Here is a 21,439-nt window from a genome sequence, read left to right as displayed (position 1 = left end):
GCCCCAGTACAGGGCAGTTTACAGCAGGGGGCGTCAGCAGCTCTTCTCCACGGCTCGTACAGCTCCTGCGCTCTGTAACCTTACAAGCTGTATGAGCCGCGGATAAGAGTAGCAGCTGAGAGCGCTCGCTGGAGGTAGGAAATTACCATCACCGCAGGGAGGAAATCAGCGCAGAACATGTCCTACAATGTGGAAGTATTCTTTTGCAATGGAGACGCAAATGATTGGTCCATTAGGTTGGTTGTCAGATTAGCTGCTCAATGAAACATTGTTCCGACTATTAATGGGCAATCATTTTAGAAATTGAATTTGTATCAATAATGAATATAGAAATGTGAAAAAATAAAATTGTAATGTTATATTCAAAAAGATTAAAATCTGTTTTATTCTTGGCAGATAGTGACATCGGGAGATCAGAGGGACATCTGATATCAACAGGTTATACAGTGGAAGATCATGATATCATACAAGATACATATGAAGAGCCTGCAATTATCCCAAATACACCCTCAGCCCTTCCCAGTAAGGATCTATCATCTGATCCTTCTAAACAGGTTCCATCTTCTGATTCATCACAGACTAGAAAGCAAAGCAAAATGTACAGAAAAGATGTTGAACATGAAGTTGACACAGGGAAGAAGTCATATTCATGTTCAGAATGCGAAAAAAAATTTAAATATGAATCCGCTTTTCTTAATCATCAGAGAACTCACTCAGAGGAGAAGCCATTTTCATGTCCTGAATGTGGGAAAGGTTTTAAAAAAAGAAAAAATGTTGTTATACATCAGAGAATTCACACAGGAGAGAGACCATATTCATGTTCTGAATGTGGCAAATGTTTTACCCAGAAATCACCTCTTGTTAAACATCAGAGAACTCACACGGGGGAGAAGCCATTTTTATGCAATCAATGTGGGAAATGTTTTTCCCAGAAATATCATCTTTTTACACACCGGAGAACTCACACGGGGGAGAAGCCATTTTCATGTCCCGATTGTGGGAAATGTTTTGCCTCAAAATTGACTCTTCTTAACCATTATAAAACCCACACAGGAGAGAAGCCATTTTCATGTCCTAAATGTGGGAAAGGTTTTATCAAAAAATCACAACTTCTTAATCATCAGACAACTCACACGGGGGAGAAGCCATTTTCATGCAATCAATGTGGGAAATGTTTTTCCCAGAAATATCATCTCTTTACACACCGGAGAACTCACACAGGGGAGAAGCCATTTTCATGTCCTCAATGTGGGAAATGTTTTGCCTGGAAATCGATTCTTGTTAACCATCAAAAAACTCACACAGGAGAGAAGCCATTTTCATGTCCTAAATGTGGAAAAGGATTTATCAGGAAATCAGAACTTCTTAAACATCAGACAACTCACATGGGAGAGAAAACCTATTCATGTCCTGAATGTGGGAAAATTTATATCAAGAAGTTTGATTTTATTATACATCTAAGAACTCACACAGGAGAGAAGCCATTTTCATGTTCAGAATGTGGGAAATGTTTTACTCAGAAATCAAATCTTGTTAAACATCAGAAAACTCACACAGGGGAGAAGCCATTTTCATGTAATCAATGTGGGAAATGTTTTTCCCGGAAACATCATCTTTTTACACATCAGAGAACCCACACACGGGAGAAGCCATTTTCATGTTCAGAATGTGAGAAATGTTTTACTGATAAAAGAGGTCTTGTTAAACATCAGAGAACTCACACAGTGGAGAAGTCATATTAATATTTTGCATTTAAGAAAGGTTTCAGCCCCCCCAAAAATTCCCATTTTCTTATACATCAAATAACTCATCAGTGAAGAAGCCATTCTCTGTTATTTTTTAGCCATTCTTTTTAATTGATAAATAGAGATGAGCGAATATACTCGTTTTAAGTAATTACTCGATCGAGCACCGCGATTTTCGAGTACTTCCGTACTCAGGTGAAAAGATCCGGGGGCGCCGGGGGGAGGCGTGGCAGAGCGGGGGGGTAACAGGGGGGAGCCCTCTCTCTCTCCCTCTCCCCCCCCCACTCCCCGCTGCAACCCCGCACTCACCCACGGCGCCCCCCCGAATCTTTTTGCCCGAGTACAGAAGTACTCGAAAATCGCGGCGCTCGGGCGAAAAAGGGGCGTGGCCGAGTAGGTTCGCTCATCTCTATAAATAGTACAAACAAATGCAACCTTCCTTCCCAACACTCGTATTGACAGTCACTGTTCCTCTGCAGCTCCTAGGAATAAACTTGGCTCCATTCCTCCTGATTGAAGCCTATAGATACTGCTATTTCAGGCAATGGCTTCTAGAGGGTTTGGTGAGCTATTGGACTCTCTCCTTCACTCCATCGTTATCCCCATAATGAAATCATTGTGTGCCAATAATAATGGGCCCCTGGTCTGCCATGTTCAGTGGCCTACGATAGTCAGTTTTTTCACTTACAGTAATATGCTTTACTTTAGTGTTTCATCTAACTAATTGCATCTTCAAGTTCTTTTGTGTGACAAATCAATGTGGTAAAAATGTTTCTCATCCGTATCATGGGGAGACACAGCTTAAGACCTTGGATATAACTACTGCCACTTGGAGGCAGACACTAAGCAACAGAAAAAGTGTTGTCTCCTCCCACTAGCTATATTTTCCCTGCAGGCACCAGGATAATCAGTTTTAACTTAGTGTACATAGGAGGCAGACCTCTTAATTGTCAGTCCTTATGTGCCATATTTGGACCTAGGACATACAGAAAGGCAGGACTTTCCCTGTTACCTCACTGAGGATGGCGAACAGAACTGTTTCATCCCTTCACTTGTCGCCTCCCCCCCCATCTCAGAAGAAACAATGGTATGTTCAGGCTTTCTCAAAGGTGGCCCACTGGCCATAGGGTTCCCACTTCTTTTGTCCTGAACACTCTCCCTCATTAAAGACTGGCTAAAGAGGAACCATGGATTTTCCTGTCCGTCACTGGAAATTTTGGCACCTAAATCAAAGAAGAATCCCCAATGGGTGAGAGGTTTCGATGGGCAGGTATAGTATTCCTAAGAAAAGTAGTTCCCTCCTTTACTGAGATTCCCAATTTGAGAGCAACAACTGCTCTCATACCTATCCTGCTCCTTCATGGGGACTGTTCTGGTGTTTGCTGTGCCTTTCTGGGGTGCTTTTTCCTCGATTTTGGTCCGCTTCCCTTACCATGAGGGTCGGTTGGTTTCCTCTCTCCCGCTGAGCTGGTGTGTGCATTGTATAAAACAGTTCCATTGGCTCCACAGAACAGTTTCAGTTGGGTAAGCTCTGCCTGGTGGCCCGCTTGCCCCTTGCTGCCCCTCCGGTATCATCACTAGTCAGGCTTTCTGTCTGGCACCATGTCCAACACCAGAGTAGAGGATGCAAGATGGGTCAGCCAGAGACACATTATGTGTGTTCTCGCTATAAACCAAATTTGTATGTGGACAGTTGGATCTGTTTTGCCTTGATTGTAGATCCTTCTACTGGCACCCCTCCTATTCAGTCCTCTCTAATCGCAGAGCTGGAGTGGGCACACCCCCTGTCACTGGCAGTTTCAGACCTTTCCTGAGCATCCTTGGCAATTCTCGACAGGCTGGACCACGTCTAATCCACCTAGACAGACGGCACCTCTTTTTTGTAGACCACATAAGAGGCTTAGGTCTTATCGCTCTAGGTTATCATCTGGATCTCTGGCTTTGTTCTTTTTTTCAGCGCCTCCTAGAAATTTTACCTAGACATAGTAGTCGATCAGTGGGCAAATTATCTGAGTATTTATCTGAGGGCTCCTACTTACTTGTGTTTTTTTAACGCTGCGATTTTGCTGCATTTTTTTAACGCAATTGTCAATGGGACTTTCTAATGTTAAAAACGCATTGCACAAAAATTGCAAAGCACAAAAAGTTGCAGATCTTTCATAGGCTTATGTCCTGGTAGATCCACTTCCTCCTGTGTAAAGTAGGTCCTCTTTGGCATTTTCTTCCAGAAGAGGCCAGTTTCATCACAATTAAAGACTTGTTGGGGGATGAATCCTTCAGCCTCTACGTAATCTTTAAATTCAACCACAAATTCTTCAGCCACTTGCTTGTCTGAACTTGCAGCTTCGCCGTTCCTAATAACACTGTGTATTCCTGTACGTCGCTTGAAGTTTGCTAACAAGCCGTGGCTGGCCTTAAAATCAGTAGGGTCACTGGCACTGGTCCCAGGCGTGTTCTGAATGAGATCGGCATACAACCGTCTGGCCTTTTCGCACATGATGGACATCGAAACAGAATCGCCATCTAACTGTTTTTGGTTGATCCAAATCAATAGCAACTTTTCAACCTCTCCCACCGTTCTTTATCTGCGCTTCGTTAGCATATCCACGCCTTTCGCTACATTTGCTACCTTTATGGTTCCTTTTGGCCCACAATGGTGGATATGGTGGATCGCGCCTTCCTGTGCATGCAGCCAATTTCAGCAATGCCACTCTCATATTTTTTAATGCTTCTTCAGCTCGTTCGTGTTTCTGACACGCTTCTTTGAAGCTCTTTTGTCTCCGGAAATTTTCTTTGGTCCCATGATGTAGCTAAAAGGAAAGGGTTGCAGGGACATCATTATAGCAGTACGTAGCACTGCCTGTTATCTGTGGTTTGACATAGAACTGCAGGCACATCATTAGCAGTATGTATCACTATGTTATCTGTGCTTTGACATAGGACTGCAGTACTGTATTTGCAAACATTTCTTTACTGTACTCATCTGTACAGTATTTACATTTTGCAGTACAGTGGGGATTCAGGAAGCAGGCGGTGTTCAGCCGGCATTTTGGGGATTCAGCTGCTGTGCTGTGTCAGGAGGTAGGCAGACACAGCAGAATGTTCCAGACAGACTCTTCATCGTGCCTAAGCGTTTAGATGTTTTATAGTCCTTCCGGGAGGATCTTGTGAGGAAATAGTTTGTTCTTTTAGTAGTAGATCCACCCATGTCTCATTTGGCAGAACACACCACTCTTCCTATGGTGGACGCTTGCAGCTGTGTAAGGTGTACATGGTCTCTCTGCATAAGTCTGCAATATTCTACCGGGTGCCTACATATGCATCTGCGGATGCTTCCCTTGGTCGGAGAGTTTTGCAGACGGCAATGGACTGTCCCCATGCGTCATGAGATCTCCTCCCATTCCCCAGGGACTGCTCTTGAACGTCCCATGGTCAAAACTGTGTCCCCCAATGATACCATAAAATCTCTTTCTCGTCTCGCTCATTGGGGGACACAGCACCCACCCAGTATGGGGCTTTTTAAATTTATTGTATTTTCTCTTCTAGACAGTTCTTCTCTTGTCTTGTTGCATATGGTGTCTTTCTTAAGTTATAGTTCTTTTTCCATACAACATTGACAGCGCTTTTCTGTTATTCCTACTTGGTTGCTCCTTCTGCTTGCAGACGAACTGATTAGATTGGTGCCTGCAGAGGGGAGGAGCTAGTGGGAGGAGCCAACACTTTTTTGTTGCTTACATCTGCCTCCTAGTGGCAGCAGCTATACTGATGGTCAAAACTATGTCCCCTAAAGAATGAGATGAGAAAGAGATTTTACGGTAAGAACAAAAATCTTATTTTTCCTATAAAAAATAAAAATCATGTGGAAAAAATAAAAACTGATATTTTTCGACTGAAACACATTTTACTATGGAAAAAAGCACTTCCTACAAATTTATTTCACCATGTTCATAACAACCCGAACCAGAAAGTGACTGACCAACTTCTTATATGTAATGACCTCTGGTGGTATTCTTGTATAACCGCTCGGCATTCTCTGTATTTCTTAATGTCTGTAATAAAGATAAGATTGGGATGTTCTCGGCCAGAAGGGTTTCTGATGAGGTGCGGGGCGATGCCAAAATGTGTGACTAATAGAAATGAGCGAACGTACTCGTCCGAGCTTGATACTCGTTCGAGTATTAGCGTGTTCGAGATGCTCGTTACTCGTAACGAGTACCACGCGATGTTCGAGTTACTTTCACTTTCATCTCTGAGACGTTGGCGCGCTTTTCTGGCCAATGGAAAGACAGGGAAGGCATTACAACTTCCCCCTGCGACGTTCAAGCCCTATACCACCCCCCTGCAGTGAGTGGCTGGCGAGATCAGGTGTCACCCGAGTATAAAAATCGGCCCCTCCCGCGGCTCGCCACAGATTTGTTCTGACATAGAGGAGAGAAAGTGCTGTTGGTGCCGGAGCTGCTATAGGGAGAGCGTTAGGAGTATTTTAGGCTTCAAGAACCCCAACGGTCCTTCTTAGGGCCACATCTAACCATGTGCAGTAGTGTGGAGGCTGCTTTTTGCAGTGTTGCACTTTTTTTTTTTTTGTATATCGGCCGTGCAGAGCATTGCGCCCTGCAGTAATTATACATACTCCAGGGCCAGTAGTGGTGGTGAGGCAGGGACAGAAGACATATATTGTGAGGCAGGGACAGAAGACATATATTTATTGAATATAGGCAGTGGGCCTCTGCAAAAACATTTGGAGAAAAAAATCTATTTGGGCTGCCTGTGACTCTCCTCAGTGTTTTGGGTCTGTGCTGGGAGTAGTTGACCTCCTAATTCATACGCATCCAGCTAAGTGTTACAGCAGGCTTGCGCAAAATTATGTCCTGGCTCTGTGTTGGCTGTTACATCACATTCCAGTCCACAGTGCAACAGTCTGCAGTTATTTTACATACTCCAGGGCCAGTAGTGGTGGTGAGGCAGGGACAGAAGACATATATTGTGAGGCAGGGACAGAAGACATATTTATTGAATATAGGCAGTGGGCCTTTGCAAAAACATTTGGGGGAAAAAATCTATTTGGGCTGCCTGTGACTGTCCTCAGTGTTCTGGGTCTGTGCTGGGTGTAGTTGTCCTCCTAATTCATACGCAGCCAGCTAAGTGTTACAGAAGGCTTGCGCAAAATTATTTCCTGGCGTTCCGTAAGCGAAGTCAGCCTCCAACCACAGGCCAATAAGCGGCACATTTAATTACAGCGTTCTGTTTCTGCACTACTGGTAATACACCATGCTGAGGGGTAGGGGTAGGCCTAGAGGACGCGGGCGAGGACGCGGAGGCCCAAGTCAGGGTGTGGGCACAGGCCGAGCCAGTGCGGTGGCCAGGGGTAGAGGCAGGGCCAGATCGAATAATCCACCAACTGTTTCCCAAAGCGCCCCCTTGTGCCATGCCATCTGCAGAGGTCAAGGTGCTCTACGGTGTGGCAGTTTTTCACAGAGACGCCTGACGACCGACGAACAGTGATGTGCAACCTTTGTCGCGCCAAGATCAGCTGGGGAGCCACCACCACCAGCATGCGCAGGAATATGATGGCCAAGCACCCCACAAGGTGGGACGAAGGCCGTTCACCGCCTCCGGTTTGCACCACTGCCTCTCCCCCTGTGCCCCAACCTGCCACTGAAATCCAACCCCCCTCTGAGGACACAGGCATTACCGTCTCCTGGCCTGCACCCACACCCTCACCTCCGCTGTCCTCGGCCCCATCCAGCAATGTCTCTCAGCGCAGCGTCCAGACGTCGCTAGCGCCACTGTTTGAGCACAAGCGCAAATACGCCGCCACGCACCCGCACGCTCAAGCGTTAAACGTGCACATTGCCAAATTGATCAGCCTGGAGATGCTGCCGTATAGGCTTGTGGAAACTGAGGCTTTCAAAAGCATCATGGCGGCGGCGGCCCCGCTCTACTCAGTTCCCAGTTGCCACTATTTTTCCCGATGTGCCGTCCCAGCCCTGCACGACCATGTCTCCCGAAACATTGTACGCGCCCTCACCAACGCGGTTACTGCCAAGGTCCACTTAACAACAGACACGTGGACAAGCACAGGCGGGCAGGGCCACTATATCTCCCTGACGGCACATTGGGTGAATTTAGTGGAGGCTGGGACAGAGTCAGAGTCTGGGACCGCTCACGTCCTACCCACCCCCAGAATTGCGGGCCCCAGCTCGGTGGTGGTATCTGCGGCGGTGTATGCTTCCTCCACTAAACCACCCTCCTCCTCCTCCTACGCAACCTCTGTCTCGCAATCAAGATGTGTCAGCAGCAGCACGTCGCCAGCAGTCGGTGTCGCGCGGCACGGCAGCACAGCGGTGGGCAAGCGTCAGCAGGCCGTGCTGAAACTACTCAGCTTAGGAGAGAAGAGGCACACGGCCCACGAACTGCTGCAGGGTCTGACAGAGCAGACCGACCGCTGGCTTGCGCCGCTGAGCCTCCAACCAGGCATGGTCGTGTGTGACAACGGCCGTAACCTGGTGGAGGCTCTGCAGCTCGGCAGCCTCACGCACGTGCCATGCCTGGCCCATGTCTTTAATTTGGTGGTTCAGCGCTTTCTAAAAAAGCTACCCACACTTGTCATACCTGCTCGGAAAGGTGCGCCGGGTCAGCGCACATTTCCGCAACTCCAAGACGGACGCTGCCACCCTGCCGACCCTGCAACATCGGTTTAATCTGCCAGTGCACCGATTGCTGTGCGACGTACCCACATGGTGGAACTCTATGCTTCACATGTTGGCCAGGCTCTATGAGAAGCGTAGAGCTATTGTGGAATACCAACTCCAACATGGGCGGCGTAGTGGAAGTCAGCCTCCTCAATTCTTTATAGAAGAGTGGGCCTGGTTGGCAGACATCTGCCAGGTCCCTGGAAACTTTGAGGAGTCTACCCTGATGGTGAGCGGGGATGCTGCAATCATTAGCGTCACCATTCCTCTGCTATGCCTCTTGAGAAGTTCCCTGCAAAGCATAAAGGCAGACCCTTTGCACTCGGAAACGGAGGCGTGGGAAGACAGTATGTCGCTGGATAGTCAGAGCACCCTCATGTCTATATCTCAGCGCGTTGAGGAGGGGGAGGAGCATGAGGAGGAGGGGGAAGAGACAGCTTGGCCCACTGCTGAGGGTACGCATGCTGCTTGCCTGTCATCCTTTCAGCATGTATGGCCAGAGGAGGAGGAGGATCCTGAAAGTGATCTTCCTAGTGAGGACAGCCATGTGTTGCGTACAGGTATCCTGGCACACATGGCTGACTTAATGTTAGGATGCCTTTCTCGTGACCCTCGCGTTACACGCATTCTGGCCACTACGGATTACTGGGTGTACACACTGCTCGACCCACGGTATAAGGAGAAACTTTCCACTCTCATTCCCGAAGAGAAGAGGGGTTCCAGAATGATGCTATACCACAGGGCGCTGGTGGACAAACTGATGGTAAACTTCCCATCCGACAGCGCTAGTGGCAGAAGGCGCACTTCCGAGGGCCAGGTAGCAGGGGAGGCGCAGAGATCAGGCAGCATGTGCAGCGCAGGCAGGGGAACATTCTCCAAGGCCTTTGCCAGCTTTATGGCTCCCCAGCAAGACTGTGTCACCGGTCCCCAGTCAAGGCTAAGTTGGCGGGAGCACTGTAAAAGGATGGTGAGGGAGTACGTAGCCGATCGCACGACGGTCCTCGGTGACGCCTCTGCCCCCTACAACTACTGGGTGTTGAAGCTGGACACGTGGCCTGAACTCGCGCTGTATGCCCTGGAGGTGCTTGCTTGTCCTGCGGCTAGCGTCTTGTCAGAGAGGGTGTTTAGTGCGGCTGGGGGAATCATCACGGATAAGCGTACCCGCCTGTCAACCGACAGTGCCGACTGGCTTACACTCATCAAGATGACCAAAGCCTGGATTTCCCCAGACTTCTCTTCTTCACCAGCGGACAGCAGCGATACCTAAGCAATACGTAGGCTGCACCCGCGGATGGAAGCATCGTTTTCTATCACCATCAAAAACGGGGACATTTTTGCTTCATCAATCTGTGTATAATATTCCTCCTCCTCCTCCTGCTCCTCCTCCTGAAACCTCACATAATCACTCCGAACGGGCAATTTTTCTTAGGCCCACAAGGCTCAGTCATATAATTTTTGTAAACAATTTTTATACGTTTCAATGCTCATTAAAGCGTTGAAACTTTCACCTGAACCAATTTTTATTTTAACTGGGCTGCCTCCAGGCCTAGTTACAAATTAAGCCACATTAACCAAAGCGATTAATGGGTTTCACCTGCCCTCTTGGTTGGGCATGGGCAATTTTTCTGAGGTACATTAGTACTGTTGGTACACCAATTTTTGGGGGCCCTGGCCTACAGTGTAATCCAATTAATTTTTAGCCCACCTGCATTACAGCTGACGTTACATCCGCTGTGTTGGGCACTGCAATGGGATATATTTATGTACCGCCGGTGGGTTCCAGGGAGCCACCCAGGCCTTGGGTCCACACGGAGTTGTAACTGCGTGTGTCCACTTCTAAAGAACCCCAGTCTGACTGGGGCATGCAGTGTGGGCCGAAGCCCACCTGCATTAAACATGACATTACCTCAGCTGTAATGGGCACTGCAATGGGATACATTAATGTATAGCCGGTGGGTTCCAGGGAGCCACCCATGCTGTGGGTACACACGGAATTCCCATTGCGGAATTGTATTTGCCTGTGACTATTTATAAAAAAACGCGGTCTGACTGGGGCATGCAGACACCTTGACAGAATGAATAGTGTGTGGCACATAGGTTCCCCATTGCTATGCCCACGTGTGCAGCTCCTGATGGCGGTGGCACAGGATTATATTTCTCATTGCTTCTGTACAGCATTGTGGGCTATCGCCCCATCCCTTTTAAAGAGGGTCGCTGCCTAGCCGTGCCAACCCTCTGCAGTGTGTGCCTGCGGTTCCTCCTCATGGCAGACGCACTTATAAATAGACATGAGTGTGGCGTGGCATGAGTGCAGCTGAAGGCTGCGCAGGGGCAACTTGGTGTGCGCTGTGGACACTGGGTCGTGCAGGGGGGGTTGGGCAGCATGTAACCCAGGAGAAGTGGCAGTGGAGTGTCATGCAGGCAGTGATTGTGCTTTGTTGGAGGTAGTGTGGTGCTTAGCTAAGGTATGCATTGCTAATGAGGGCTTTTCAGAAGTAAAAGTTGTTGGGGGGGGGCCCACTCTTGCCGCTATTGTGGCTTAATAGTGGGACCTGGGAACTTGAGATGCAGCCCAACATGTAGCCCCTCGCCTGCCCTATCCGTTGCTGTGTCGTTCCCATCACTTTCTTGAATTGCCCAGATTTTCACAAATGGAAACCTTAGCGAGCATCGGCGATATACAAAAATGCTCGGGTCGCCCATTGACTTCAATGGGGTTCGTTACTCGAAATGAACCCTCGAGCATCGCGAAAATTTCGTCCCGAGTAACGAGCACCCGAGTATTTTGGTGCTCGCTCATCTCTAGTGACTAACAGACAAATAATCTCTTCACATCTATTTTGTTTGTTGTTGCTGAATTGCAGTTTTTGTGGAATATTCCTCATGTGAGCAATTAGACTCCGCTCCTCTGTCTCCCAGGCACTGGGCTCTGCTCCTCCGTCTCACACACGCTCGGCTCCGCTCCTCCGTCTCCCAGGCGCTGGGCTCTGCTGCTCTGGCTCACAAACACTCGACACGGCTCCTCCATCTCGCACGCCCTCGGCTCCTCCGTCTCGCACGCCCTCGGCTCCTCCGTCTTGCACGCCCTCAGCTCCTCCGTCTCGCACGCCCTCGGCTCCTCCGTCTCGCACGCCCTCGGCTCCGCTCCTCCGTCTCGCACACGCTGGGCTCCGCTCCTCCGTCTTGCACGCGCTCGGTTCCGCTCCTCCGTCTCGCACGCGCTCGGATCCGCTCCTCCATCTCGCACGCGCTGGGCTGCGCTCCTACGTCACGCACACACACTCGGCTCTGCTCCTCCGTCACGCACACACACTCGGCTCTGCTCCTCCGTCACGCACACACACTTGGCTCCGCTCCTCCATCTCACACACACTCGGCTCGGCTCCATACACTCTCTGAATACATCCTCACACAGCACAGTCCTGCATTCACTGAGCCGAGAGACCTGGTCATGTGACCCCTTGTCTCCTCCCACACACTGATCACATGACGGTGACATCATCACAGGTCCTGTAAGCACAGAACAACCCCACGGCTCCTGTCCGGCTGCAGGTGGAGGTATGTGGGGTCACCAGCACTGGGGGGCAGATTTAGGGAATCCCATAGCAACCAATCACAGCGCAGCTCTCGCAGTTAGTATTAGAAGCCCTTCTATCTACCGCTACATGAAATGAGTTACAAGTGATGACCCAATGGGCATTACTGACCTCCCGATGCAAGCATGCTGGCCGAACTGTGGGAGGACGGTCTAAGAGCAAGGGACTGACCCTGACGGACCTTACAGTGCGAGCGGGACGGCGCCATGATAGAAAACGTTCCTATATAGGAAAATGGGACTTACCGGGCACTAAGCGGGGTTCCTATAAAGGAGTCCACCCACTAGCACCTTGCGGTCCTGGCAGGCGTGACTGGTGTACAGTTGTATTTATGTCCCACAGGGTAACCGCATCACCGGAGAGCAGCAAGAGAATATGAACCCACATACAGAGAAATGGGGGAAAAGCAGTCAAAGTAATAATAAAAAAAGTTTCTTACATGAAAGGGTGGGGTATCAAACTCCCCGGTAAGGAGCCCCGCCCCCGGGACGACAGGAGTTGTTTGGACTTAAGTCAGATAACGCACTTTAATATAGAATACTAGCTTACCCGTCGCGCGTTGCTGCAAAGACAGACATATATGCATTCATTTTTATATATCTAGATAACAACCAATCACAGCGCAGCTTTCATGTTACCTCAGCAGTATAATATATAACAACCAATCACAGTGCAGCTTTCATGTTACCTCAGTGGTATAATATATAACAACCATCGCAGCGCAGCTTTTATGTAACCTCAGTAGTATAAGAAGTAGCAACCAATCACAGCACAGCTTTCATGTTGCCTCAGCAGTATATTATATAGGAACCAATCACAGCACAGCTTTCATGTTACCTCAGCAGTATAAGAAATAGCAACCAATCGCAGCACAGCTTTCATTTTACCTCAGCATTCTCAATATCCAGCAATTGTCTTGCGAAACGTTCGGCGGATACATCATTTTGTGGTTGAACACGCATCCCGTTGCTCGTAATGCCTTTTGCTTTCGTGCTTGAGATGGAAATCAAACTGTCTTTGTCTGGGGGGCATAACTGTCGACGATGCTCGTACGCGCGCCACCTATCATAGGATAGTTGTACTATGCCAGTAATCTTCCCAGGAGTGTACTCAACAACTTCCCAAAGTCTCATGGCAATTGGATGAATGGTGTAGTAATGCATAAAGGACAGACAGACAGACATACATTCATTTTTATATATATAGATGACATCAGGAAGTGAGAGAATTAGATTCCGTAGGTAAAGTTTGGACGCTAATTCTTTGGTGCTTAGAATTGAATAATTCAGTTGGGACCCATTAGCTTTTCCTATTTATGACATAATCAATGCTTGTGCCAAATGTCAAGTTTCTATGACATTGGGAAGCGAGAAAATTAGATTCCGTACGTAAAATTTGGACGCTAATTCTTTGGCGCTTAGAATTGAATAATCGAGTTGGGACCCATTACCTTTTCCTATTTATGACATAATCAATGCTCGTGCCAAATTTTATGTTTCTACAACATCGGGAAGTGAGAGAATTAGTGGCAATGATGGGGGGGTCGTAACCGTCGACGACGCACGCACGCGCGCCATTTATCATAGAATATTTGTACTATGCCTATAATCTTCCCAAGAGTGTACTCAACAGCTTCCCAAAGTTTCATGGCGATCGGATGAATGGTGTAGTAGCGCATAAAGGACAAACAGACAGACACGCAGACAGACAGACACGCATACATTCAATTTTATATATATAGATAAAGGGGTATATGCCAGATGATAAAACAGTATATCCACCGCGTTTTGGTGCATCAAATACCCAGTTTCCCTAAAAATAAGACAGGGTCTTACATAAATTTTTGCTCCAAAAGATGCACTACATCGTCCTCTACCGGCTCACATACATCGTCCTCTACCGGCTCACATACGGCGTCCTCTACCGGCTCACATACCGCGTCCTCTCCCAGCTCTTACGGCGTATAGGTAAGTTTTTTTTTTGTTTTTTTTTTTTCTAATGACAAAATCCCTCTAAGGTGCAAACAGGCACCTTAGCCACTAAGGGGTTAAAATCATTCATTTATTAAAATCTCCTAGGACCTTCTGATAAAATGTCTCTCTAAACTGACCTTTTTCCTCGAAAGGTTAAAACTTGCTAACCGGTTTTAAATCAGTAGTGATAGGTTCATGTAAATCAGTAGTGATAGGTTCATGTAAATCAGTAGTGATAGGTTCATGTAAATCAGTAGTGATAGGTTCATGTAAATCAGTAGCGATGGGTTCATGTAAATCAGTAGCGATGGGTTCATGTAAATCAGTAGCAATAGGTTCATGTAAATCAGTAGTGATAGGTTCATGTAAATCAGTAGTGATAGGTTCATGTAAATCAGTAGTGATGGGTTCATGTAAATCAGTAGCGATAGGTTCATGTAAATCACTAGCGATGGGTTCATGTAAATCAGTAACGATGGGTTCATGTAAATCAGTAGTGATAGGTTCATGTAAATCAGTAGTGATAGGTTCATGTAAATCAGTAGCGATAGGTTCATGTAAATCAGTAGCGATGGGTTCATGTAAATCAGTAGCGATGGGTTCATGTAAATCAGTAGCGATGGGTTCATGTAAATCAGTAGCGATGGGTTCATGTGAATCAGTAGCGATGGGTTCATGTAAATCAGTAGCAATAGGTTCATGTAAATCAGTAGCGATGGGTTCATGTAAATCACTAGCGATGGGTTCATGTAAATCAGTAGTGATAGGTTCATGTAAATCAGTAGCTATGGGTTCATGTAAATCAGTAGCGATGGGTTCATGTAAATCAGTAGTGATAGGTTCATGTAAATCAGTAGCGATGGGTTCATGTAAATCAGTAGCGATGGGTTCATGTAAATCAGTAGTGATAGGTTCATGTAAATCAGTAGCAATAGGTTCATGTAAATCAGTAGTGATTGGTTCATGTAAATCAGTAGTGATAGGTTCATGTAAGTCAGTAGCGATGGGTTCATGTAAGTCAGTAGCGATGGGTTCATGTAAATCACTAGCGATGGGTTCATGTAAATCAGTAGTGATAGGTTCATGTAAATCAGTAGCTATGGGTTCATGTAAATCAGTAGCGATGGGTTCATGTAAATCAGTAGCGATGGGTTCATGTAAGTCAGTAGTGATAGGTTCATGTAAATCAGTAGCGATGGGTTCATGTAAATCAGTAGCGATGGGTTCATGTAAGTCAGTAGTGATAGGTTCATGTAAATCACTAGCGATGGGTTCATGTAAATCAGTAGTGATAGGTTCATGTAAATCAGTAGCGATGGGTTCATGTAAATCAGTAGTGATAGGTTCATGTAAATCAGTAGCGATGGGTTCATGTAAATCAGTAGCGATGGGTTCATGTAAATCAGTAGCGATAGGTTCATGTAAATCAGTAGCGATAGGTTCATGTAAATCACTAGCGATGGGTTCATGTAAATCACTAGCGATGGGTTCATGTAAATCACTAGCGATGGGTTCATGTAAATCACTAGCGATGGGTTCATGTAAATCACTAGCGATGGGTTCATGTAAATCACTAGCGATGGGTTCATGTAAATCACTAGCGATGGGTTCATGTAAATCACTAGCGATGGGTTCATGTAAATCACTAGCGATGGGTTCATGTAAATCACTAGCGATGGGTTCATGTAAATCAGTAGCGATGGGTTCATGTAAATCACTAGCGATGGGTTCATGTAAATCACTAGCGATGGGTTCATGTGAAATACTAAAAATTGGTTCCTGTTTGGATTCTAAATTAATAAATGGAGAAATTTCTTCCACGTTGGATGATTTTTCAATTTTTTGGATGGAAAAATGGCGACAGCTGGTTAAGTTCCTTATTAGCCCATTTAGATTGATGAATAAATCTGAGGGACAGCTGGGCCTAAAAGTGAGTCCCTTGAGAAGGACCTCCAGGTTCTTTTTTTCTTTTTTAAAATCCATTTAGATAAATTAAATATTCCGGCTCCGCGGGCCTCCTCATTATCTATCTCTCCTTTTTGTTTTTTTACGGAGGCGTGTCTCTGCTCTCTTACCTCATCTTCTCAGTTTGAAAAAATAGGGTGGTGCAATACTGTGTGCTGCGGACTATTTATTTTTGCTATGCATCTTCTCAGTTTGATATGTTTTTGTGGTTCCAGTTGGTTGAAATGGTTTGATTATCATCGAGCACACGATTGGTGTAATTAAGAAGATATCAAAGATTATCTTGGTTGCTAGAACTGATCAGACCAGTGAGATCACCCAGAAGGGTTGTACCCAATTTCTTTGAACAATTTTAGTGCGGCAAAGTTTTTAACATAGAACACATCCCTTTTTGAAGTAAGCTACAACCTATGTGTCCAATCACAGTAATAATGCCCGTTATTGACCCTCCACAGTAATAGTGCCCGTTATTGACTCTCCACAGTAATAGTGATTCTATGGAAGTTTCTCTACTCTCAGATGTTACAGTAGGAGCCCGGCTGTGAGTAGACCACCAAACACCCAACTTACTCCTACTAGATTGCATCATAAATTTATCATAGTACAGTACCAAGTGCTGTACGTGCTTCGTCACTAAAGGGTTAAGATCTCCTCCCACGTTTTCCCTTATAATGTCTAGTAATTGATTATACATTGTCTCATCTTTTTTCAATTCAGGATCCTCGGCTGATATCTTCTATACCAGATAATTTTCCTGATTGAAGCGATAAGGATGGAGAGGAATCGGGACAAGATGGCGGAGAGTATATTCACCCTCACCCTAGAGATACTCTTCCAGCTTACAGGAGAGGTGAGAGATTCTGGGGATGACGTCACGTTCCATCATTCTTATCTCTGTCAGTCTCTGTTCACATCTACGGCAGAGGATTTACTGCCGATTAGGTCATAAATGTTGGAAAATAATAGAGTCGGCTGTGCAGTTTTGCTGGTAAAATGACAGATACCCAACAGATCTATAACATTCATGAATGTTTCTCCACATAAACAGGATTACACGATAGTGAAGAAGACTTCTAGTGATGACTGTCAGGCCCCGATGTCTGATGGATGGGGAAGACCCCTGAGCCCAACCACAGGGCCTTCACCTCACCCCCTGATACTGGAGGAGATCAATGAGCAGAAGATCCTAGAACTCGCCAACAAGATGATTGAGCTGCTGACTGGAGAGGTGACGCTGCTGGGAATGCTGGGACATTATACAGTAACGCTATGGCGGTATAACGTGTCTGGGTGATGACGGTATCATTGTGTTGTCAGGTTCCTATAAGGTGTCAGGACGTCACTGTCTATTTCTCCAAGGAGGAGTGGGAGTATTTAGAAGGACACAAGGATCTGTACAAGGACGTCATGATGGAGGACCACCAGTCCCTCCCATCACCAGGTAATAGGACTAAATCCACACGGCCTTTATTATTTGTATGTAGAGAATGAATTCAGTGGCTGTCTGTGTTTTCTGCAGGTAGATCCAGTAAGAGAACAGCAGCAGAGAGATGTCCCCGGCCTCTTCTTCCACAGGATGATCAGGTAGGTGGAGAGAAGGTCTCATGAAATCTCCCCTCTGGTCTGTAGGACGGCTGGGAAGATCTTGTGTTCAGTCTTATTATATGATTGATACTTGTGTAATGAGAAAGCTGGAGATGGCAGGATTACAGCCGACCACAGACATTAGATCTCCGCATCTTATCACTATTTTCTGGTTCTGGAGACTTCTGGTGGGAATAAAGAAGCAACAGGATGGAGTTATACAGGAGACCTGCAGCTATTTGGCCCAGATCACTACTGCTGTCATGTCATTCCGGCTCCTCATACTAATTAATGACCTTTTCTGGCCATATAAAACCTTCTACACGACTTCTCCAACTGTGTGATGACTTTTACAATATTTATTTCACAGCTGGTGAATCTGGATGAAGATCCGATCCCTATTGATGCTACAGAGACACATGTGATGGGGGATCAGCCGTGTAAGGAGCGGATTCCTACAGATAACCCCCCAGGTGAGACTACATGTAGAGAAGAGTCTGTGTTGTCAGGGTTTTCAGCTGTATATTCCCTCATTCAACCAAAATACATAATAAAGTGTAACTGCTATTAAAAATATTTTTGTAAATGTAAAGGTAATCAGAAGCCTTTTTTCAATGTATGTTGCTCAAAAAAAGTGAGTGAACATTTATATAGAATATAGAAATGTAAAAAAATAAATATAATTGTAATGTTATATTCAAAAAGATTAAAATCAGTTTTATCCTTGGCAGATGACGACACCGGGAGTTCAGTGGGACATCTGATATCAACAGGTTGTAAAGTGGAAGATCATTATATCGATATACAAGATACATATGAACAGCCTGCAATTATCCCAAATACACCCTCAGCCCTTCACAGTAAGGATCTGTCATCTGATCCTTCTAAACAGGTTCCATCTTCTGATTCATCACAGACTAGTAAGCAACACAAAATTTACAGAAAAGATGTTGAACATGAAGTTGACACAGGGAAGAAGTCATATTCATGTTCAGAATGCGAAAAAAAATTTAAATATAAATCCACTTTTCTTAATCATCAGAGAACTCACACAGGGGAGAAGCCATTTTCATGTCCCGAATGTGGTAAGGGTTTTAATAAAAGAAAAAATATTGTTATACATCAGAGAATTCACACAGAAGAGAGACCATATTCATGTTCTGAATGTGGCAAATGTTTTACCCAGAAATCACCTCTTGTTAAACATCAGAGAACTCACACTGGGGAGAAGCCATTTTCTTGTCCTGAATGTGGGAAATGTTTTGCTGGGAAATCGACTCTTGTTAACCATCAGACAACTCACACTGGGGAGAAGCCATTTTCATGCAATCAATGTGGGAAATGTTTTTCCCAGAAATATCATCTTTTTACACACCGGAGAACTCACACTGGGGAGAAGCCATTTTCATGTCCCGATTGTGGGAAATGTTTTGCCTCGAAATCGATTCTTGTTAACCATCATAAAACCCACACAGGAGAGAAGCCATTTTCATGTCCTAAATGTGGAAAAGGTTTTATCAAAAAATCACAACTTCTTAATCATCAGACAACTCACACGGGGGAGAAGCCATTTTCATGCAATCAATGTGGGAAATGTTTTTCCCAGAAATATCATCTCTTTACACACCGGAGAACTCACACAGGGGAGAAGCCATTTTCATGTCCTCAATGTGGGAAATGTTTTGCCTGGAAATCGATTCTTGTTAACCATCAAAAAACTCACACAGGAGAGAAGCCATTTTCATGTCCTAAATGTGGGAAAGGATTTATCAGGAAATCACAACTTCTTAAACATCAGACAACTCACACTGGAGAGAAGACCTCTTCATGTCCTGAATGTGGGAAAATTTATATCAGGAAGTTTGAATTTATTATACATCTAAGAACTCACACAGGGGAGAAGCCATTTTCATGTTCAGAATGTGGGAAATGTTTTACTCAGAAATCAAATCTTGTTAAACATCAGAAAACTCACACAGGGGAGAAGCCATTTTCATGTAATCAATGTGGGAAATGTTTTTCCCGGAAACATCATCTTTTTACACATCAGAGAACCCACACACGGGAGAAGCCATTTTCATGTTCAGAATGTGAGAAATGTTTTACTGGTAAAAGAAGTCTTGTTAAACATCAGAGAACTCACACAGGGGAGAAGCCATATTAATATTTTGCATTTAAGAAAGGTTTCAGCCAAAAAAAAAATCACATTTTCTTATACATCAAATAAATCATCAGTGAAGAAGCCATTTTCTGTTATTTTTTAGCCATTCTTTTTAATTGATAAATAGAGATGAGCGAATATACTCGTTTTAAGTAATTACTCGATCGAGCACCGCGATTTTCGAGTACTTCCGTACTCGGGTGAAAAGATTCGGGGGCGCCAGGGGGCAGGGGGAGGCGTGGCAGAGCGGGGGGTAACAGGGGGGAGCCCTCTCTCTCTCCCTCTCCCCCCCACTCCCCGCTGCAACCCCGCACTCACCCACGGCGCCCCCCCGAATCTTTTTGCCCGAGTACGGAAGTACTCGAAAATCGCGGCGCTCGGGCGAAAAAGGGGCGTGGCCGAGTAGGTTCGCTCATCTCTATCAATAGTACAAACAAATGCAACCTTCCTTCCTTCCCAGCACTCGTATTGACAGTCACTGTTCCTCTGCAGCTCCTAGGAATAAACTTGGCTCCATTCCTACTGATTGAAGCCTATAGATACTGCTATTTCAGGCAATGGCTTCTAGAGGGTTTGGTGAGCTATTGGGCTCTCTCCTTTACTCCATCGTTATCACCATAATGAAATCATTGTGTGCCAATAATAATGGCCCCCTGGTCTGCCATGTTCAGTGGCCTACGATAGTCAGTTTTTTCACATACAGTAATAGGCTTTACTTTAGTGTTTCATCTAACTGATTGCATCATCAAGTACTTTTGTGTGACAAATCAATGTGGTAAAAATGTTTCTCATCCGTATCATGGGGAGACACAGCTTAAGACCTTGGATATAACTACTGCCACTTGGAGGCAGACACTAAGCAACAGAAAAAGTGTTGGCTCCTCCCACTAGCTATATTTTCCCTGCAGGCACCAGGATAATCAGTTTTAACTTAGTGTACATAGGAGGCAGACCTCTTAATTGTCAGTTCTTATGTGCCATATTTGGACCTAGGACATACAGAAAGGCAGGACTTTCCCTGTTACCTCACTGAGGATAGCGAACAGAACTGTTACATCCCTTCAGTTGTCGCCCCCCCCCCCCTCCCCCCCATCTCAGAAGAAACAATGGTATGTTCAGGCTTTCTCAAAGGTGGCCCACTGGCCATAGGGTTCCCACTTCTTTTGTCCTGAACACTCTCCCTCATTAAAGACTGGCTAAAGAGGAACCATGGATTTTCCTGTCCGTCACTGGAAATTTTGGCACCTAAATCAAAGAAGAATCCCCAATGGGTGAGAGGTTTCGATGGGCAGGTATAGTATTCCTAAGAAAAGTAGTTCCCTCCTTTACTGAGATTCCCAATTTGAGAGCAACAACTGCTCTCATACCTATCCTGCTCCTTCATGGGGACTGTTCTGGTGTTTGCTGTGCCTTTCTGGGGTGCTTTTTCCTCGATTTTGGTCCGCTTCCCTTACCATGAGGGTCGGTTGGTTTCCTCTCTCCCGCTGAGCTGGTGTGTGCATTGTATAAAACAGTTCCATTGGCTCCACAGAACAGTTTCAGTTGGGTAAGCTCTGCCTGGTGGCCCGCTTGCCCCTTGCTGCCCCTCCGGTATCATCACTAGTCAGGCTTTCTGTCTGGCACCATGTCCAACACCAGAGTAGAGGATGCAAGATGGGTCAGCCAGAGACACATTATGTGTGTTCTCGCTATAAACCAAATTTGTATGTGGACAGTTGGATCT

The 21,439-nt window shown here is 45.8% G+C and overlaps 3 protein-coding genes across 3 annotated transcripts in view; all 3 read left to right on the top strand.

The window, feature by feature from the left end:
* The window catches only part of LOC136626747 (uncharacterized), a 259,097-nt gene that overhangs the window by 138,470 nt on the left and 99,188 nt on the right, over positions 1-21,439 (top strand). The window lies entirely within an intron of this gene.
* Positions 408-19,837, top strand: LOC136625012 (zinc finger protein 585A-like). The gene is made up of 5 exons (XM_066598930.1): positions 408-1,732; positions 3,465-3,582; positions 17,490-17,555; positions 17,926-18,028; positions 18,287-19,837. The coding sequence occupies exons 1-5, from the start codon at positions 597-599 to the stop codon at positions 19,717-19,719; spliced, it is 2,856 nt and encodes a 951-aa protein (XP_066455027.1). The 5' UTR covers positions 408-596; the 3' UTR covers positions 19,720-19,837.
* LOC136624498 (oocyte zinc finger protein XlCOF29-like) lies at positions 16,742-17,266 on the top strand. The gene is made up of 2 exons (XM_066598484.1): positions 16,742-16,821; positions 17,020-17,266. The coding sequence occupies exons 1-2, from the start codon at positions 16,744-16,746 to the stop codon at positions 17,263-17,265; spliced, it is 324 nt and encodes a 107-aa protein (XP_066454581.1). The 5' UTR covers positions 16,742-16,743; the 3' UTR covers position 17,266.

This window comes from Eleutherodactylus coqui, chromosome 4 (assembly GCF_035609145.1).
Source record: "Eleutherodactylus coqui strain aEleCoq1 chromosome 4, aEleCoq1.hap1, whole genome shotgun sequence".
In the NCBI taxonomy this organism is placed as follows: domain Eukaryota; kingdom Metazoa; phylum Chordata; class Amphibia; order Anura; family Eleutherodactylidae; genus Eleutherodactylus; species Eleutherodactylus coqui.
This window is presented reverse-complemented; position numbering and strand designations above follow the sequence as displayed.

What these genes read in the sequence shown, in the direction of transcription:
- LOC136625012 (XM_066598930.1), top strand. Translation starts at nt 597, where the DNA reads ATGTACAGAAAAGATGTTGAACATGAAGTTGACACAGGGAAGAAGTCA. An exon ending in TTCTTCCACAGGATGATCAG is followed by an intron (nt 17,556 to 17,925) that starts GTAGGTGGAGAG and finishes TTTATTTCACAG; the next exon opens with CTGGTGAATCTGGATGAAGA. An exon ending in TCCTACAGATAACCCCCCAG is followed by an intron (nt 18,029 to 18,286) that starts GTGAGACTACAT and finishes TATCCTTGGCAG; the next exon opens with ATGACGACACCGGGAGTTCA.
- LOC136624498 (XM_066598484.1), top strand. Translation starts at nt 16,744, where the DNA reads ATGGAGAGGAATCGGGACAAGATGGCGGAGAGTATATTCACCCTCACC. An exon ending in TCTTCCAGCTTACAGGAGAG is followed by an intron (nt 16,822 to 17,019) that starts GTGAGAGATTCT and finishes CCACATAAACAG; the next exon opens with GATTACACGATAGTGAAGAA.